The sequence below is a fragment of the Astatotilapia calliptera genome, chromosome 6 (assembly GCF_900246225.1).
Source record: "Astatotilapia calliptera chromosome 6, fAstCal1.2, whole genome shotgun sequence".
Taxonomy (NCBI): Eukaryota; Metazoa; Chordata; class Actinopteri; order Cichliformes; family Cichlidae; genus Astatotilapia; species Astatotilapia calliptera.
This window is the reverse complement of record NC_039307.1, coordinates 8,290,132-8,309,887: the sequence shown is the minus strand read 5'-3', so window position 1 is coordinate 8,309,887 and position 19,756 is coordinate 8,290,132. Positions and strand designations below refer to the sequence as shown.

The 19,756-nt window shown below is 42.6% G+C and overlaps 1 protein-coding gene across 6 annotated transcripts; it reads left to right on the top strand.

The window, feature by feature from the left end:
• Nucleotides 1-1,993: 1,993 nt before the first annotated feature.
• On the top strand, nucleotides 1,994-19,742 carry marf1 (meiosis regulator and mRNA stability factor 1). 6 transcript variants are annotated; one of them, XM_026170034.1, is made up of 27 exons: nucleotides 1,994-2,171; nucleotides 2,736-2,942; nucleotides 4,406-5,290; nucleotides 5,455-5,617; nucleotides 5,730-5,944; nucleotides 6,235-6,352; nucleotides 6,442-6,614; nucleotides 7,335-7,469; nucleotides 8,826-8,980; nucleotides 9,089-9,250; nucleotides 9,346-9,529; nucleotides 9,664-9,842; nucleotides 9,962-10,042; nucleotides 10,177-10,416; nucleotides 10,496-10,615; nucleotides 10,715-10,893; nucleotides 11,132-11,352; nucleotides 11,458-11,600; nucleotides 11,705-11,838; nucleotides 12,010-12,212; nucleotides 12,561-12,788; nucleotides 13,157-13,396; nucleotides 13,481-13,723; nucleotides 16,056-16,116; nucleotides 16,298-16,399; nucleotides 16,651-16,821; nucleotides 16,953-19,742. In XM_026170034.1, exons 2-27 carry the CDS (start codon nucleotides 2,790-2,792, stop codon nucleotides 17,129-17,131), a joined length of 5,067 nt encoding a protein of 1,688 aa, XP_026025819.1. In that variant the 5' UTR covers nucleotides 1,994-2,171; nucleotides 2,736-2,789; the 3' UTR covers nucleotides 17,132-19,742. The 6 variants fall into 6 exon arrangements, with proteins under 6 accessions (XP_026025819.1, XP_026025818.1, XP_026025816.1 ...); XM_026170033.1 differs by having other exon boundaries at nucleotides 6,951-7,469; nucleotides 9,092-9,250; XM_026170031.1 differs by having other exon boundaries at nucleotides 6,951-7,469.
• The last annotated feature ends 14 nt before the right edge of the window (nucleotides 19,743-19,756 follow it).

Genomic DNA, 19,756 nt, shown 5'->3' with positions numbered 1-19,756 from the left:
ACCATTCCATACCCCCACCTTTACAGAGAGCAGAAAGACAGGGAGCTGAGGTCGTAACTTAGGCGCCGTAACAGAGAAAGAATGTGAATGTTTAGGCTTTTACGACTAGGTGGGGGCCACTAAGGCTATAAGAAGCGGAGTAGCCCGTCACCATTTTGAGACATGCTGTGACCCTCTGCAAGCATCTCTCCCGTCCGGACGTTCTTATGCTCTTAAGTGTTGAATTGTATGGAAATAAATGATTGTTGATTGAGCATTTATACACCGAGTATTGTCCTTCCTTCAGCCCAAAGATTAAAAGAATTGGGAGATTTCAACACTCATTTTAGCTGATGAGTGGCTCATCAGGCCCACTTTACCTGAACACTGCTCATCTCAAAAATGTGCAACAGCTCCAGGTGTTTCAAAAGCTATAGGGCCTGAGTAATTGTAATTTATTGAATTAATTCAACATTTACATATTGAAAACAATCCATATTAACAACAAAAACACAAATCACTCACTCAGTGGTTTTTTTGCAGATTATTAAACGATTTGCCAAAAAGTGTCCAAATTTAACTGATTTCTTCCTAAGTCACTTAGATCATTTCTTTCGTGTTTTTTTTTTTGGGGGGGGGGGGGGAGCCCCAGCCCTAGGCCCAGAGGCCGAGGGCACTCCACCCCCCGAAGGGGCCCGAGCGAGCCCCAGGGTCCAGGCCCCGACAAGCAGCCACCAGGAGTGAGGTGGTGCATACCTGAGCAGCAGGTAAGCGCATAGCCCCTCACGAGAGCCCTCAATATATACGTGTATTTAAAATTGAGAGGTGGGCAACGGCGCCAGAGGTGAGGTTGTACACCCTGACAGTCTTCTGGATGCCGTGTAGCGTGCCCACCCCTAAGGTCCTATATGTATGTGTTATGAGAGTGTGAGTAATGTGAATGTCTAAGTTGTGGGATAAAATTGAGGCACAGACAGCCAGAAGGGGACAGAGAGGGGGGGGAGGGATGCCTCCCCTGCACCCTGGTGATACACCTTCACCCCAAGGCCCTGCATGTGTGGGTGATTGTGGTGGAGCAGCAAGAGGGAGGCAGCTGGAGATGGGGAGGGCCAACTCACCCGCTGACCCCAGTAGGCACCCCCACACTCTGGAACCCACCAAGGCAAGGGGACCCAGGCCCATCTGGACCGGGGCCCAGTTCAGCAGCGCTGCCTGGACCCACATAGCCCGGGGCAGCCCACCTGACCCAACCACAGAGAAAAACTGCACCCACCCCATCATCCACTCATCTCCCACTTAGATCATTTCTAAATCTTAATGTTTGGTTTATTTCTGTGCTTTATTTGCTCCTGAGCAAACTGGTTTGGCTGAAATGAAAGTTAAGCTTCATAACTGGATGTTTTATTTAATCTTTAAGTCTTACTTGAAAAGCTTACAGTTTATATTTTGAACTGAATATTTCACCTGTCATATCCCCTGATGGAAAATGTGCCGTTCTTACTTTGCAGACTCTGAATTAAACATTAAAAATATTTTTAATTGAGGAGGAAACATTTTCACTGGGAGTGGAAACAGCATATTAATATGTGATGATCCTGAAGGCAGCTCCAGAGATAATCAAATTATGTTTTAAATATTTGTTCAATTGTCTTCCAAACCCCATTAGCCTATTGTAAGTTTTGAGTGTCTACTAAAATAATAATAAAAGCATTCTAACATGAGACCTGTTTGTTACCATCGTGCCTTATTAGACATTATGAAACAAATCATATGTAAAAGTGAATTTTGCCAAAGTGCTTAAAATACTTCTTTTTTTTAATTATCTTTCTATACTATCTGAAATCTACTACATCATGTTTACCTTTTTATACTATGTCTAATTTCCATTGCAAATATTAATCGCAGTTAAATTAAGAGGGGATGGCAGTAAAAACTGGCGCTGAGATGATCAAGGACGTTCTCGGGAAGTCCAGATTCCCGCGTGAACTTACGAAGTACGGACTAGCAAGAACGCGAGTACGGACTTGCGTACTTGAGTATTGAGAAACAGCCAGATTCGGACAATAGGAACACATTTTACGACAGCAGTAATTGCTTTCCGGCAGAAGTAGGTTACAAAAAGGTGCGCGTTTCTAGGGAGATAGATAGGGAATGGTCCTTTGAGGAAGATGTAGAAGACGCGAGTTTCTCAGGTAAATAATCAGCTTGTTTGGCATTACCTCGCTGTTACCGAATAGTATCAATTCTCTCGTAAGGATCTCGAAGGATAGCTTGTGGGAGCAAGTATGTGCAAGTGCGTTCAAACAAGCTAAACATTAATACCCAGTTGTTAGCTTAAATAGCTAAAGACAAGCCATTAAGTTTCTATTTTAATGGCTAGATTTAGGTAGTGAGACTAGTTGGCTTAGCAGGCCAGTTCCGACGTAGCCAATGAGTAAATTAAATGAAAGTAACGTTAGCTAGCTCGAGCTAAGTTATCATCTTATCGGTTAGTTTACGTACTGCTTCGCTTCTGACATTAGCCTAAGAGGAACTGTTAAAACCGTCGAATTTGTAAAGGTTTGGGGTTGGAGATGACCCTTTTATTTATCTGTAATGTTTTGAAGCTGTGCTGTCGGGCTCACGGTTAGTCACCTGCGATCTGTGTCATCATAAATGAGTTGGTACGAACTTTAACCACGGTGTCAACGTCGCATATGGGAATTATTCAGCATGACTGTAGTAAACTTCTTTTAACTTTCGTTTCTTTGGGAAAGCATGAGAGAGAAGAGAGATAGATGCAAGTATGGTGAAAGACTCCTGTGGTTCGTATGATGGAAGGACTGGGAAAGGAGAGATCAACATGTGGCGCTAGATCCTTCCCATGGCTCGCTCACACCGAAACAGAGGCTTCAACCCTGCTATGGAAGCTCAAGGACTGCTTCTCCGCACATGAAACAAGCTCCCCTCATCAGACAGACAAAGTATGTATTTATCAGTACAGACATATGGAGCTTAATGAAGAAACTGAACTGTTTTCTAAATGAGAGATTAAAATGAAAATATTTCAGGTATGTTATCAAACCATTAATGTAAACTAATTTTTTTTATTTTATTTTGCTGCGCAGTGTTATTTACCCCCTTACTGAGTACTAGAAAAAATAGTTGTCACACTTAAATGTTTCAGATCTATCAAATTTTAATATTGGATAAAGATAACAGTAAATACAAAATGCAATGTTTAAAATGAGGAGTTAATTTATTAAGTGAGGGAAGAGGTAGCTAACCTACCAGGCCCTATGTGCCGCCCTTGCCAGCAAGAGCAGCAGTAAAGTGTTTGTGGATAACACTTTACTGGGAATGATATGCATCACTGTGGAGAAATTTTGTCCCACTCTTCTGTAGCAGAATTGTTTTAATTCAACCATTGGTGGCTGTTTAAGGTCATGCCAAAAAAATCTAAATTTAATTTAAATATAGGCTTTGTATAGCCCACTCCAAAACCTTTGAGCCATTTAGAGGTGGATTCACTACTGTGTTCTGGACCGTTGTCCTGTTGCATAAAACAAGTAAACTTGAACTTCAGAGCACAAACTGATTGGGGGACATTCTCATTCAGGACTTTCTGTCAGTTACATCTAGTCATTCATGTCCTGAAACAGCAAAGAAGCCCCGGGCCATCACACCTTTGATATGATCCTTTTTTATAAAATGCTGATAGTTTTATGTGTGCTGTAACTTTAACTGATACAAGTGAGGCCTACAGGTTTTTTTTTTTTTTTTTAATTTTATTTTATACATGCTGGGTGAAGACATAATTTTGGGAGGCTTGCCAATCCTGGGAAGTTTCACCACTGTTCCAAGTTTTCTCCATTTGCACTTCATGGATTTTGTCATGGGTTACTGGAGTTCCAAACCCTTATAAATGGCTTTGTAATCCTTTACACACTGATAGATGTCAGTTACTTTTTCTCATCTGTTCTCGAGTATTTTTAGACTGTGGCATAATGTTGCTTTTTGAGATCTAGTTTCTTACTTCGCTTTGTCGGACATGCTCTATTTGAAGAAATTGCCAATTCATCTGACATGAGAATAATCAGGCATGACTCTGGCTAGTGAAACTGAATTCAGCTTTCCAAAATATGTGGTTAATCAGTTCATTTAAGAAGGGGGGGGGGACAGTTGCCTTTTCACATAGGGCCTGGTAGTGTTAGATAACTTTTTTTTTTCTCTGAATAAAAATAATCATTTAAAAAGTTCATCTTGTCTTTTTCCAATAATAACATTTGCTTGTTGATCTTTTTTAGATGTTTTTTTAAAATATCGTAATCTTTTATTTATATTTTTTAATTCATATAGATATGTCTTTATTATGGCTTTGAGAAGTCACAAGAAATTTACAGAACTAATGTGAAGTGATTTTTTTTTTTCTTCTTTTCTTATTCAGAGCAATCACATGGACAACAGAAAGGCTGTACTGGATCTGAAAGATGTGCCTCCTCCACCACTGCACCATACTTCCTCTTCCCAGTTATCCCAGCCCTTCTCTCTGTCCTCTCTCCCATTGCCTCCTCCCTGCTTGCCGCCACCTCCCCCTCAGCTTGCACAAGACTCCTTCCAACAACCGCCACCACCTCATCAGCAACAAGAGGGGGCTAGCCCCAAAGTAAGCATTTGCGAGCACTGTGACCACAACAACACAGATGGCTTTGGGTTGTTGGGTGGCAGAGGTGTTGTTGGTAGCGGCAGCAATGCTGCAGGAGTTGTTTCGCTTTATATGGCCCCAGGGTCTCTGGGAGCACCGATCAGTACTAGTAGGTCTGGGCCTTGTTCTGTAGCCTCATCTGTTCATCAGTATAAACATAAATTTAGCTGTGGCACTGGAGGTGAAGCTTTTGATCCTTTATTCAGTCTTAGTTGCAAACCTCAGCTGTCCTCTTCTGTTGCTACCTCTCAACCTATTTCATCACACCCCTACCTCCCCTGCTGCTCAGGGCTTCTCCACACCTACCCAGCTGTACCTCTTTCTTTCAGTCAAGCCAGCCTCTTTCCCTCTTCAGCACCGATGGCATCCTCTCTCCCCTCTGTTTCCTCTCTACCTGCTAGCTTGCATGGCTCTTGCCTGACCTCTTCTGGCTTTTACACATGTGGTGTGGACTGCAGCGCATCAGCCAGAAGATCCCAAGGAAGTATACTCGGTGGTCACCCAAGCACCAGCACCATCACTACTACAGCCACTTCAGCACACTTCTTCTCTAATCCTATGCACCTAAATGTTGAACGCACTGTTTGTGTGAAGGGGGCACACTACTGTCAGGAGTGCTTATTTAAGGTTGGTCGATCTCTCTTCATTAAATTTGTGTGGCCTAAAGATGCAGGTATTTTTTTACAAAATGTTGAGCTGAATCATGTGTGTTTAAGCTTTTATCGCTTTTCATATTTCTTGTTATTGCTTTTTTGTGTGTTTGAGCGTCTTGAATTTGTACCCTTTTGCAGCCTATGAATGGTCTGATGGCAGAGTCCGACAAGGTGTACCCAAGTGTTCCTATTCCTCAGACTGCTCCTATTCCTATTCCTATTTGTAATGGCTGTGGCACCTTCTCCGATGGCAAAATGCTCATGCCATCAACCAGTCTTGGCAAGACTGGACAGAAATATGGTTAGTGGAGTCAGTAATGCAGCAGTACAAATCGGCAACAAAACTGAACTGATTTTATTAACTATAAGCTTCCAAGAAACCTGAGTGTGCTTTAAAATGATTGCTTTGCTAGGATCACCAGAGGGTACTGGTCCCGAGAACATTCCTCCAGTCGGGGTCTTTTGGGACATTGAGAACTGCAGTGTCCCCAGTGGACGCTCTGCTGGAGCTGTGGTCCAACGAATTCGCAACCGCTTCTTCCAGGGTCATCGTGAGGCAGAATTCATTTGCGTTTGTGATATTAGCAAGGAGAGTAAAGCTGTCATCCAAGAGCTCAACAACTGCCAGGTATCAGTAATATTCAAGCAATAAAAGCAGTCTGAAATTACCCTAATTATGACAATACAAATACTGAGTTCTCTTCATGCTGGTAATTGGTTCTATAACATTAAGTATAGCTTGTCCTGAAGAGGTTAAAAAAAAGTTGTGCGTTCAGTATTTTTAGCTTGACTGATCAGCTTGTGATTTTTGTCTTAACACATCACACACTTTTAAAATATCCATACAGTTTGAGTGTGTATTCAGTCACTGCCTAAAAGGAGGAATAATTCAGACGCTTAATAATTGTACTTTTACAGGTTACTGTTGCACATATTAATGCCACAGCCAAGAATGCTGCAGATGACAAACTTCGTCAGAGCCTACGGCGCTTTGCTGAGACGCACACTGCACCTGCAACTGTTGTACTGGTATCCTGTAAGTTCACCTCTGATTACTTGTAATGAACTACAGCCATGTTACCACACATACATTTGTGATAACACAGGTCACCTTTTTATTAACAGCTGATGTGAATTTTGCAAGCGAGTTGAGTGACCTGCGTCATCGCCATGGTTTCCATGTAATCCTGGTTCATGGCAGCCATACATCTTCAGCTCTACTGCAGCATGCCAACAGCCATGTGCCCTTTCAGGAGATAACAGCAGATCTGCCACCACGCATGCTTGTCAAAGCGCAGGTAGGCCTCATAAATGCTTCATTAAGATTTTAAGAGTACTTTTTAAACTGTCCTTTTATTAAGGTAAGTATACGCTAACAAAATTAACAAAGGACAATCTCGTTTTAATGTAAACTTGCCAAATGTGAAGAGCGATGCAGCTGGAATGTGAATTTCACACACGATTGAGTTACTAATCTAATAGTGGGAATTGGAAATCATTAATTGTTGCTAATCGTTAATATTGTCGGCCATTCCCACTTGTTTTTCCCAAGTAAAAATAAATAAACGTTTTATTTTCTGAGTGTAAATAATACAAACCAGGCAGCCGCGGTGTCTTTTCCTCCCCTCCTTCAGCCCAGTTTCAACCACCTCTATGTGCACAACCTCCCTCTCAACTGTGACAAGAACATGCGGAACGCTGTGAAGCTCAGGCTCCGCCGGCTGTCAGACAACTGTGGCGGCAGAGTACTTGGTGTGTCCCAGGGCACAGCAGTCCTCCGCTTTGGCAGCCCTGAGGCAGCTACACGTGCCCGCAAGCGAATGGAAAATGAGGATGTGTTTGGCCACAGAATCAGCCTCTCCTTCTCCCCGCGGCCCAGAGACGATGCAAGTCCTGAGTCTGAGCTTCGTTCTCAGCCCCATCACTTGCCTCAGACTCTGACCCGGACCTCTCAAACCCAGGATTCAATGTTCGGCCCTCCCCCATCCATAGCCTCCTTCTCTTTTCTGCCCCTGGAGACACCCAGGTCACCCAGAAGGCCACGGCGAGCAACCCGCCCCTGCCACACCCCTGGTCCGGTGGCTGAAAGGCCCTATAGCCCCAGGAGGGGTTGCAGTGGGCCTCCCGGTGGTGCTCCAGCCAAGCCCCATCAGGTCAGCAGACTCATCTGTGCCTGCTTCCCCTCAGCCTCCATTGCCATCTCTCTTTGTCTGGGCTGCTTTGTAAATCACTGTAGCTTCTCCTCCCCCCAGTGACCTTCTAATTGCTGCTTTGACTAACAGCTTGTAACTGTTAGCTCCTGCCTTTTGCCTGCGCATGTAATATGTGTTGCTTGTCCTTCATTAATCCACTCCTCTCCTGCTCGTCAGTCATCGTGTTATTGCATGAACGCCATATAGCTTTGTGTCTGTGGTTTTGCTCAGTATATCAGTGCTGATGTAGTTTGTGAGCTACCATTTTGTGTGTTTTGTCCAGGTTCTGCTTTATGTGCTGCTATAAGCGCTTTCTTTTCTTTTCTATTTTTCAAATTAATGAATTTACTTTTGGAGAAATTTGGACAGTGCTGATTTCTACTATGATTAAAAATGACCTCTAGTGGCTGATTCGGTTTGTCTTTTTCTGGTTTGTTTGTAACCAGTGTGACAAATGGGGGGGGAGCTGACCCATAAATTAACTGGGATGGACATTTAAGTCTCTTTGTAGTTAAACAGTAAGGAGAAAATGTAATTTAAGATTTCTCTTTAAGCACCAAAATTGAATGAAGACATTAAAGCCTAGGTTTTTTGTTGTTGTTTTGTTGTTAGTTTTTTTTATATAAAGCCTTAGAGGTTTTTATATTTGAGGCTCACAATAAAACAAACGCAATGGGACTACCACAGTATTTTCAGTGTGCTGTTCTCATTGCTGCGAGGGCAAGTAGCAGAAAAGTTTGAACTGTCTCAGTATTCCTTTTATATCAGAGCAATTTACAGTGTTACACCCTTTAATGCAGTCAAGTTAATTAAAAAAAATACAAGTTGTCCTTGGCTCAGTATGGGCCCTTCGTGAGTTTAGAACATAAGCAAGCACAGTTACGTAGTTACGTTACTTAACTGACGTCTATGAAATTTCTGTTTGATAAACAAAAATATATTGTAATCTGGAGAAAAATAATAAAAAATGTCTAAAATATTTGATCATAGTCCTGGAGATTTTCTTTGGTGCCAATATAAAACCTTTTTGTTAATTATAAATTATTATTATTGCTTTTAATATGTAAGAAATTCCCTGAAAATGAGCTCTACGGTAAAGCAGTTTTTCCTTTTTTTTGGCATTTTGAATGTACATCCCTAGTTAAACAGCAGTCCATGGTCTTTTCTGAGTTTCTCTGTTCTGCTTGTATTCGTATTTTGTAACTACTTGAACTAATCGCTTGACCATCCTGTTCCACACATGGACAGGATGGATACGACCATTATCTAGCAGGTCAATATCTACAACTTAACTTCTGCCTTCCCTGCTTGATCCAGGAGCTGGGCAGTTTGGAGGGGAAGGCCAGAATGAACTTTCAGCACTTGGAAAAGGGATGTGCTGCCTCGTCTTCGACCCAGAATAATGGTGAGGCTGGAGCACTGGAGCAACTAACTAAGCCTGGTCTCACTGTAGAATCCATCTACAGCCAGAGGTACACACAGAGATGGCGGGAATAAATTTTCAACTGAAAATAAAATGTTTGTCATGTTTGCGTCATGTTGTTTATCTGCATGTGCCTGTTGTTCATCTTTCTGTATAGCAGAGAGGACTCCAGCCCTCAAAGTGCAACTGAATCCCCTGTTGACCAAGTGGACAGGAACTCAGGGGAGTTCCAGATTAGCACACCCTCCGCCTTCAGCAAGTTGAACCTACACAGAAGCTTCAGCCCCCTCGTCTTATCTCAGGGCTCCTGGTCTTCCAGGTTACCTACTGCTGCATGCAAATTATAAACCATGCGTAATGATAAATGTAATTTTAATTATGTTTTTATTGCATCTCTCCATTCTCTAACATAAGGAGTGCATCCCCTTGCCTATCCAGCCGTTCCTCACCTCTGATTGCTGCCCCTCGTAGCCCTTGTTCTGAAGCTTCTGAGCCTTTCTCAGAGGGAGCAGAGATCCAGGTTGCCAACCTGGACTACAGAATGTCTCGCAAGGATCTGCAGCAAACTTTAAATGACACCTTCTCCCGATACGGAAGGGTAAAGCGTAGTCAAATTATGCCAATATTTCATGCAATGCATATCTGTGTTCTGCTCACATCTAAGTAGTTTGTATATGTTTTACCTACCCTTTCCTCTCAAAATCACTTTGTGGTATAACTTGTTTTGTTTAGGTAAAAAGTGTGGAGCTTAGCCCCCACACTGACTACCAGCTGAAGGCCACAATTCAGATGATGTCCCTGCAGCAGGCCATTAGTGCAGTCAGCGGCCTACACCGTTACAAGATCGGAGGCAAACGCATTCAGGTGTCTCTGATCACCGGTGGCAGCAACAAATCTCTTGCCATGCTCGGGTACAGTTTATATATATATTTTAGTTTGGAGCTTTAATATGTTGGTTACATTGTGAAATTTTAAAATTTAAATTGTTGTTTGGTCTATCGTGGTGACATTTGTGGTTGTTATTTTATAGCCCAGAGATAATCTCCATTCTTCAAGATGCTCCTGCCAGTTGCCTTCCTCTTTTCAAGTTCACTGACATTTATGAGAAAAAGTCAGTATCTTTCTAAACTCGTTATTGTCTAATTTTTGCATACACATTTGGTGTTTGAGTATAGCATTCAAAAAATGAGATGGCAAAAAAATGTAGTAAAAGTATATACTCCAACTCTGCCCTGCTCTCTCCAGATATTCCCGTAAGCTCGTGGTTGGCGATCTGTATCGGCTCCCAGAGCTGGTTGCAGTGCGGGAGCAGGGAGGCTCAAGGTTTGTGTGCCTTCTGTCCAACAGCCAAATACGCCAGAGTCCACTGGGATCTTCCCAATCCCAGGAGGGCTCCTCCTCAGCAAGTGGGAGTCCTGTTGTGTTTGAGGAGTTGGAGTACCATGAACCTGTCTGCAGACAGCACTATTCACTGCAGGACTTCAGGTATACAACAGTTTGAAACCTTTATATTGTAGCGTAAGTTGACCTTTTTCCATCACTGACTGTTTTTCTTTTTTTGCAGTGAGGCCGACTTTGACCCTGATTCCTATAAAATCCCATTTGTTGTAATGTCTCTGAGCACACTAGCCTCAGAGGTCCACAGTCTGTTGCAGTCACATCAGGGCACACTTCCACTCCTCAGGTAAGAACTGGTTTATTACCTGTTAAGTGTACGCATTTTTAATGTTAGAATATATTTTCTGTCGTTATAAAGTTATTAAAAAGTTTAATTTCCATTTAGTTTTCCAGACTGTTATGCAGCAAAATTCAGACCACTTCAGCTTGGCAATGAGTCACTGGAAGGTGGTGTTCCTCTGGAGCACCTCGTCACCTGTGTTCCCAGTATCACAGTAGTCACAGCTCAAAATGGTTTCAAAGTCATCAAGTGGATCAACAATAAACCTCCGGTGCCAAACTCTGGTAGGTATATTTACAAATCTGGTTTTTATTGGAGTTTCATTTTCATTTTTCATAGTGCTGTTCAGACCTCTCATCTTGGGTGTGTTTTGGGTTTTTTTTTTTTTGTTGGTTTTTTGTTTTAAACTCTTTAACCATCTGATATGAGTTCTTGTAAAGTTATCAGGCAGTTTGCGTTTAGCTCAGGCAGCCCATTTCACCTTAACAATTTATTATTATTATTTTTTTAATTGTCACACAGAGCCATGGATTCAACGCTGCAAGAGTCCAGTCGGCAATCCACAGCTCATCCAGTTTAGCCGAGAGATTATTGACCTCTTAAAAAGTCAGCCGTCATGCATAATGCCAATCAGCAAATTCATTCCCTCATATCATCATCACTTTGCCAAGCAGTGCCGCGTCTCCGACTATGGCTTCTCTAAGCTGCTGGAGCTCCTCGAGGCTGTGCCACATGTTCTGCAGGTATTTTTAATGAGGACCACCCAGTGATGATCTTCCGATTGAACAATGTATTTGTTCATGTTGTCTTTGTTTATTTTATACGTTTTTCATTTTTCTAACCAACAGATCTTGGGTATGGGTACAAAGCGTTTACTGACTCTAACTCACCGAGCTCAAGTTAAACGCTTCACCCAAGACCTGCTTAAGCTGCTTAAGTTTCAAGCCAGCAAACAAGTGGCAATCAAGGACTTCATGCAGGCATACCATTGGTAATTAAACATAAATAGGACACGTGTGTTAGTTTCATAGGAGCGGAAAAACTGTTTGAATTATTAGTGGTGTGGGTGCTGTAATGCATTCTTTTGTGAATCAGGTGCTTCTCCAGAGACTGGAGAGTAACTGACTATGGGATATGTGACTTGATGGATCTGTTGACTGAGATCCCTGACACCACCATCACCATCACACAACAGCCCACCGACACAGTCATCTCAGTTCCTAAGAGGGGTGAGTGCATAACTGTCAATTTGGAAGTAGAATTTAAAAGCGCATTAGACTTGAGTTTAAAAAAGGATCTACTTACCTGCAGAAACTGTTAACCATAGAAACCTTATTTTATTTTAATGATGCATTTCTTTTTGGTTGCCTATCACTAAAGTCGTTTTCTTTCTTTACTAGAGCGTACTATGGAAGAACTGGAGCGTACCAAGCAGTTTGGGAAGGAGGTGGTGGACCTGCTTCGCCACCAGCCTCACTGTCGAATGCCCTTCAGCAAGTTTATACCAACTTACCACCACCACTTTGGTCGCCAGTGTAAGCTCAGCCACTATGGGTTCACCAAGCTCATTGAGCTCTTTGAGGCAATCCCTGATGTCCTGATGGTGAGTGTGGCGTGCAGTAGGTTTTTGCTTTTGGCCAAGGCGATGCACGACGATCGAATCACTTCCAGTATGTACACAGCATAAGAAGTTTTGCCAGCATCAGTCACAGTGAACTGATGCTGCTTTGGTGATGAGACTTCTGGGAACGAATGGCATGGGGTTATTTTTCACTTAAGAGGATTTGCCATGCCTTTTGATTTCAGTCAGTGGATCAGGCCAGGTTTCTTTTTCCTGCATCTCCCTTGAGTGCTTGGATAGAACTGTCTTTGTAAATATAATTATGATGTCTGGGACTCTTGGTCTTCATGAAAAACAAACTTACCATTTAATGCCCTCGTCCTTCATCAGGTGCTGGAGTGCGGTGAGGAGAAAGTGCTGTCTCTCACTGAGGTTGAACGTATCAAAGCTCTGGCAGCTCAGCTGGTCAAGCTGCTGCGGGCTCAGAAAAACTCCAGTCTGCCTGTGAGTCAGCTGCTCACAGAGTACAGCAAAACCTTTGGTTACGGGCTACGCCTGCAAGACTTCGATGCAAGCTCCCTGCCTGCTCTGCTGACCAAACTCTGCCATGTTGTCAAGGTAAAGAAGAAAACATCCCCAGGGGAAGCTGTGTAAATCTATCTGCTGAGAAGCTCGCTGTTGCTTAGTTTAATAAAATAATAAAAATAGAGCTTCACTTGACAGTCAGATGTTTTTTGTAAAGGCAGAAGCATGTGGTCATGTCTGCTAAAAATAAAATTAATAGATTTGTTGTCTCAGGGGTTTTGTCTTCATTATAAATTAGCCAGTTTATTAAATGCACAAAATGAAGTCTCGCACAAAAGTCCTGTCAGTCATCCTGGAGGTTATAAAGTTTTTAAAATCACAGTAAATGGTAAAAAGTCTCATTTCATATAACTTGGCATTTTCAGATATTCTTAACTACCCACTTTGTGCATTTCTGAAAGGTGGTGGATGGCGCGGATGGTCGGGAAGTGCAGCTGATCAACAGGAAGTCTCTGCGCTCTCTGACCTCACAGCTACTGGCACTGCTCATGTCCCAAGAAGATGAGAACATCACCAAAGGTTTGAAGGTGGAGGAGCTGAGCCAGTATTACCTAAGCGTTCACGGAGTTGCGCTAAACCCATGTGAATATGGGTTCCTTTCTCTCAGCGAGTTACTGAAGAGCCTTCCATACCTGGTCGAGGTGAGTACGAGAGTTTTCTTTGGGGTTCCCCCCCCCCCCCAATACTTTTACTGTGCTTGATCCATAATCATCATCTTTTCACAGCTATACCACGAGGAAACTGATGATACCACTCAAGCTGCCAGCAGTCATTGGGAAGAATTTGTGAGGCTAACCAGGCTTTACCAGTTTGCTCGTAATGTACGCGCGCTGCTCCACACCTACCATTACAACCAGATCTTCCTGACTGAGTTCCACGGAGCATACAACAAATTCACAGGCTGCAGCCTTGATCCACGTTTCTGTGGGTACACCAGCGTTGATGAGCTGCTCAGTGCGATTCCACAGGTATAGTTACTGCAGTAGAGACTGGAGCTCCTCTATAAGGAATCATTCTAAAACATGAACAGGCTTTCATTCAGATTTGCACCTTATGTGACATGGACTTACAGTGGGGCAAAAAAGTATTTAGTCAGCCACCGATTGTGCAAGTTCCCCCACCTAAAATGATGACAGAGGTCAGTAATTTGCACCAGAGGTACACTTCAACTGTGAGAGACAGAATGTGGAAAAAAAAAAAATCCATGAATCCACATGGTAGGATTTGTAAAGAATTTATTCGTAAATCAGGGTGGAAAATAAGTATTTGGTCAATAACAAAAATACAACTCAATACTTTGTAACATAACCTTTGTTGGCAATAACAGAGGTCAAACGTTTACTATAGGTCTTTACCAGGTTTGCACACACAGTAGCTGGTATTTTGCCCCATTCCTCCATGCAGATCTTCTCGAGAGCAGTGATGTTTTGGGGCTGTCGCCGAGCAACACGGACTTTCAACTCCCGCCACAGATTTTCTATGGGGTTGAGGTCTGGAGACTGGCCAGGCCACTCCAGGACTTTCAAATGCTTCTTACGGAGCCACTCCTTTGTTGCCCGGGCGGTGTGTTTTGGATCATTGTCATGTTGGAAGACCCAGCCTCGTTTCATCTTCAAAGTTCTCACTGATGGAAGGAGGTTTTGGCTTAAAATCTCACGATACATGGCCCCATTCATTCTGTCCTTAACACGGACCAGTCGTCCTGTCCCCTTGGCAGACAAACAGCCCCATAGCATGATGTTTCCACCCCCATGCTTCACAGTAGGTATGGTGTTCTTGGGATGCAACTCAGTATTCGTCTTCCTCCAAACACGACGAGTTGAGTTTATACCAAAAAGTTCTACTTTGGTTTCATCTGACCACATGACATTCTCCCAATCCTCTGCTGTATCATCCATGTGCTCTGTGGCAAACTTCAGACGGGCCTGGACATGCACTGGCTTCAGCAGCGGAACACGTCTGGCACTGGGGGATTTGATTCCCTGCCGTTGTAGTGTGTTACTGATGGTGACCTTTGTTACTTTGGTCCCAGCTCTCTGCAGGTCATTCACCAGGTCCCCCCGTGTGGTTCTGGGATCTTTGCTCACCGTTCTCATGATCATTTTGACCCCACGGGATGAGATCTTGCGTGGAGCCCCAGATCGAGGGAGATTATCAGTGGTCTTGTATGTCTTCCATTTTCTGATGATTGCTCCCACAGTTGATTTTTTCACACCAAGCTGCTTGCCTATTGTAGATTCACTCTTCCCAGTCTGGTGCAGGTCTACAATACTTTTCCTGGTGTCCTTCGAAAGCTCTTTGGTCTTGGCCATGGCGGAGTTTGGAGTCTGACTGTTTGAGGCTGTGGACAGGTGTCTTTTATACAGATGATGAGTTCAAACAGGTGCCATTCATACAGGTAACGAGTGGGGGACAGAAAAGCTTCTTACAGAAGACGTTACAGGTCTGTGAGAGCCAGAGATTTTCCTTGTTTGAGGTGACCAAATACTTATTTTCCACCCTAATTTACGAATAAATTCTTTACAAATCCTACCATGTGGATTCATGGATTTTTTTTTTCACATTCTGTCTCTCACAGTTGAAGTGTACCTCTGGTGCAAATTACTGACCTCTGTCATCATTTTAAGTGGGGGAACTTGCACAATCGGTGGCTGACTAAATACTTTTTTGCCCCACTGTATGTGTGCATATGAGTGTGGACTCCCAAACAGCTTGTATTTACTTGTTTCTCTCCTTCAAAAACTCAGCTCCCTCTCAAGAATCTCCTTATGTGGATGAATTCAGCTTCACCTACTGATGATAGTAGTCAGAGTTCTGAACTCAGCTTAGTGAGTTCAGGGCATATATGAAGTAGTTCTCCACCTGCTGCAGGTTCTGGTGAGATTGGACCTCCAGTTTGTAGGAGACGGACTAATGCCACCAGCACCGTCTAAGATGGTGGAGCTTGAGTCAAAAATCCATTTTAGGGAAGGTTATAAATATTAAATATCACCGTATGGCAACCGGACAAGAACGCTAGATAGTGGTGGGGAAAAATGCAAGACAGGAAGAGCAGTTCACTAGTAAAGGGATGGCACATGGTTGTGTTCATAGTAGAAAATATTTTTAACCTTATATATTTTGGTGGCTGATAATAGACATGGGCAACCAGCCCAAGTAATCTTTGTGTGGGCAACACTGATCTAAATAAACTCTTAAACCTTTTCTCTATTGATCGCTTTTGTTAATGTCCTGAACTTTTGTGATAATTGTTTATTTCTATCAGTTCTCACCATTCAGTTTCTGATTTGTTCTCATCAGGTGATCTGGATCAAAGGGCATGGTCACAAGAGGATTATCGTTTTGAAGAACGATATGAAAGGTAAAGGTGTTGGGAGTCTTTCTTATTGAAAGTTCAGATTGAACTTTAGGTTACTGACATGCTCCACTGTGCTGACTGAAGTGATCAAACTAAAAGGTGATTTTTGGGTTGTGATTTCATGAGATGGCGGCTGTGCATTGTAAGAAAATTGTAATTAAAGTGCTTTGTCTGTGTGTTGTAGCAAAACCAAGCTGTTCAGTCTCCAACAGCCCCCAGCTGGAGAACACTGAGAGCCCGAGAGACAGCCCGATTAGCAGTGCAACATCTGGAGCTCAGAGTCCAGGTAATGGAAGTCATACATGACTGCTCAAGGTTTTTGTAGTCTTTAAAGATATACTGAAGAAAATCAGGAGTTCTGAAATAAGCTTTTTCTTAGCTTTACAAAAAAAATCATGGTGAAAAAAGCTCAATGCCCTTTTTTCAGTTTTCAGTTTTTTATGTTGCATCATTCTCTCCTCCTCTTAATTGGCTATTGTCGAGACCTCAAGTGTTGGCCAGCCTTTTTAATTGATTTTATTTTGTTTTACCTTCCAGGTGCTGATGCAGCTGCAGAGTCAGAGCTGCTGTGTCTGTCGTCTCCAGTGGACCTGCTGTGTGGCCCTGTTCCATCCTGCCTACCGTCGCCTCAGCTTCACCCCGACCCCGTTGTCGTCCAGCAGGCGGATCTGATTTACTTTGAGGAGAGAACTCCTCCACTACCAACAGGTGGTCCATCTGATTTATACTGTTTTTGTGGTATAAAATTAAAAGGATCAGTCTTATTTGCACCTTTTCCATCTGTAGTTAAGTGTGAGCTTGTTTGTTTGTATTGTTTGAACATGTGGTGGCACTGGCAGACGTCACAGCTGATCTACCTGCAAAGCGTGATGGCAGCACAGATGACTCTGCAGACCCCAGAGAACCACCACCACCACCTGACACAAAGACCCTCCTGTCCATGGACAGTCCCAGCAGAAGAGCTTCACGTAGTAGAATCAAATTAGCAGCCAACTTCTCATTCACGGCAGGCCTCTGATCCTCTCATATATACACATACAGTCTCACATACAGCAATACAAGTTTACATACAGTGTAACTCTAAATAAAAGAGTTGAACGGCTACACTAAACACATAACACAGAAGAGCATTGGTCTTGACCCTTTATGTCCTAACAGGCTGTTGCATTCTGCATTCTTCGTCATCACATTTGTGCCATTTTAGTTAGTTTTTGGTTTGTTTTTTCAGTTCAGTCTTCTAAGTTCACCAAACTGATTTGCTTCTTGCAGACTTTCTGCAATTCTGATTTGCCAAATGTCATCTGCTCTAACGTGTGTTTAGTTTCCTCCCAAGGGCAATTAATATCCATGAATGTGCATTTTCAGTTTAGAGCCATATTGTGTTGAACACTTTCAGTGAATGAGCTGAGTTTGTTGTCACTGTGAACAAAGTGGTAGAAAACAATGGGAGAAATGCTAGGGATGAGTAACTAGGTTTTCTGTATTACATCAAAGAAGTGTAGGTATTCACTGTTTACAAAAATACACGAAGGTTTTTAAAGAGATTTTTGTTAATGAACCACATTGAGAAACCTTCATAAATACTTCCTTGCTTTATCTCCAAGATATAAAATTTCATTTAGAACTTTCTTTGTAGCTAACCCCAGATATGTTGACCCAAACTAGCAGCTGAAGCATCCACCTGTTTCTTTCAGGTTTCTAAAGAAATTGCTTTTTAATCAGATATTCTTCTGTATTTTGTCTGTGTAAGGAAGTAGCCTCAGCATAGTGTTCAGTTCCTTTTTGTACTGTGTAGAGTATTTGGTCACCGGTAGAAGAGTTTGGCTTAAATGTGTAGCGGATTGAGTGGCAATTAAATGCTGGGACTAAAGAGAAGCCAGGTCTTAACTGTTAAGACTGTGTTGTGGAAGCTGTCGGTCTTTGAACAGTTTTGGTTTTGCAACAGTTGCTGCTCTCCGGAACTTTTATTGTTGTATGTTCACTTAATTTATAGCAAAGACTTTGGCTTGTGTCTTCAGGGCCTCTAACGAAGGCCTCAAAAGTTATTAAAAAGAAGAAAAAAAAAGGCACTTCAGTATTTCAGCCATGAGCGTGCTTAGTCAGCAGAAACTGACTTAAGCTTTGTCTTTAGTCAGCAGCCGGGGTGTGTGTGTTTTGTTTTAGTATTTTGTCTGTGTGTGTGTGTGTGGTTTACACTGGAGTAGGTGGTGTGAAATGTGCATGTTGTGCATAACTGAGTTTATGCATGGTGTAATTCCAGGAGAAGCAGAGGCAAACAGAAGGATTGTAAAGACGTTTTTTAAGACCAGTCTTTATTTCCACCGTGATGTTTAGATCCCAGAGTTGGCATCACCCCATGCAGCTGCTGTATACTGTAAGTGCTCAAGGTTTGTTGCTTTAACCTTGGAGCTGGTCGCCGCTGTATCACTGGTGATCCACTCGGTCTGAGATCTTGAGGGGAGCGGTGAGCACTCCTGAGCTTATGATTTTTAATGAGACTGAATAGTTGAGTTTTTAGGGAAAGAAGGTGATCGGTGATGGGTTTGAGGAACAGCATAGGGGGCTCTGGGAAGCCTCCTGAACAGATTGATGTGCACACAGAGGCCCCACTGAGGCTCTCTGGAATCTGCCGGGCTTTTACAATGGTTTGTATCTGCCCCGGTGCTGAAAGGACTCACCATCTTTACCTCCCCACCCACTTTAATAGCAGTTTTAACTTACTGTTGTGGGTTAGTTTTCTCAAATTTCGTTTGTCTTGAGCATTTACCAGGCTGCTGGCTACTGAATTGCCACCAAACAATGTTGACTGCCTGTGACGTCGAGCACGACCAGGGTGCCACTGAAGTCAGAGGGTTGAAGCTGTTTTTGTTCAGTGAAAAGTTTAGAGAATGGGCAGCAGCCCATTTAATCAGTTTGTTTGCGTTCTCTGCCTGTTTAGTCAGTGTTCGAAGCATAACATGAGTCTTTCTGTCAGACATGAATTGAAAGATTTCCCCTAACAACTCACCAAAATGTCTGACATACAAATCAAAATGATTTTAATTATAGCTGTTATTGTTTATCTCTCCTGCAGGGTTTTGTTGACTGTCTGGAAGCCACTTTGATTAAAGACTCATTGGTTCAAAATCATTATTTAGAAGTGGTAATGATAGAAACGAGCTTAAAATGCGTACGAGAAATGAAGACATTACTTTTTAGTGAATTTGAGCAAACCCTAGCAGCTCCTCGGTGTACTGCAGTTACAACTACCTCTGATTTTATTTTGTTTTCACTTTGATTCAGTTACATCAATGAAAGGCTCTTATACCAGTCAACATATGCACTTATGCATAGTTTTGGTTTAATGAATGCGAGGCGTTTGCATGGTGGTTTAAACAAGTTTCTTCGTTGCCTGTGTATCTCACGTTGTCTTACTTTGAACTTTAATATTGCACATTTGTTCTTCTTCTCTGATTTATTCAGCAGTGTCCTTTAACCTTTTTTTTCTTTTTAAACTGCCCAACTAATTTCCCCCTCCCCTTCCTTGTACTGCACTGTTTTACCACTGTGCTGCACCTAAAGTTGCTGTAACAGTCACATTGTTGAAGGGACCAAAAAAAGATTTGCGTTAATAAATTTCACAAGCATCATTTCTGCCTCTTCT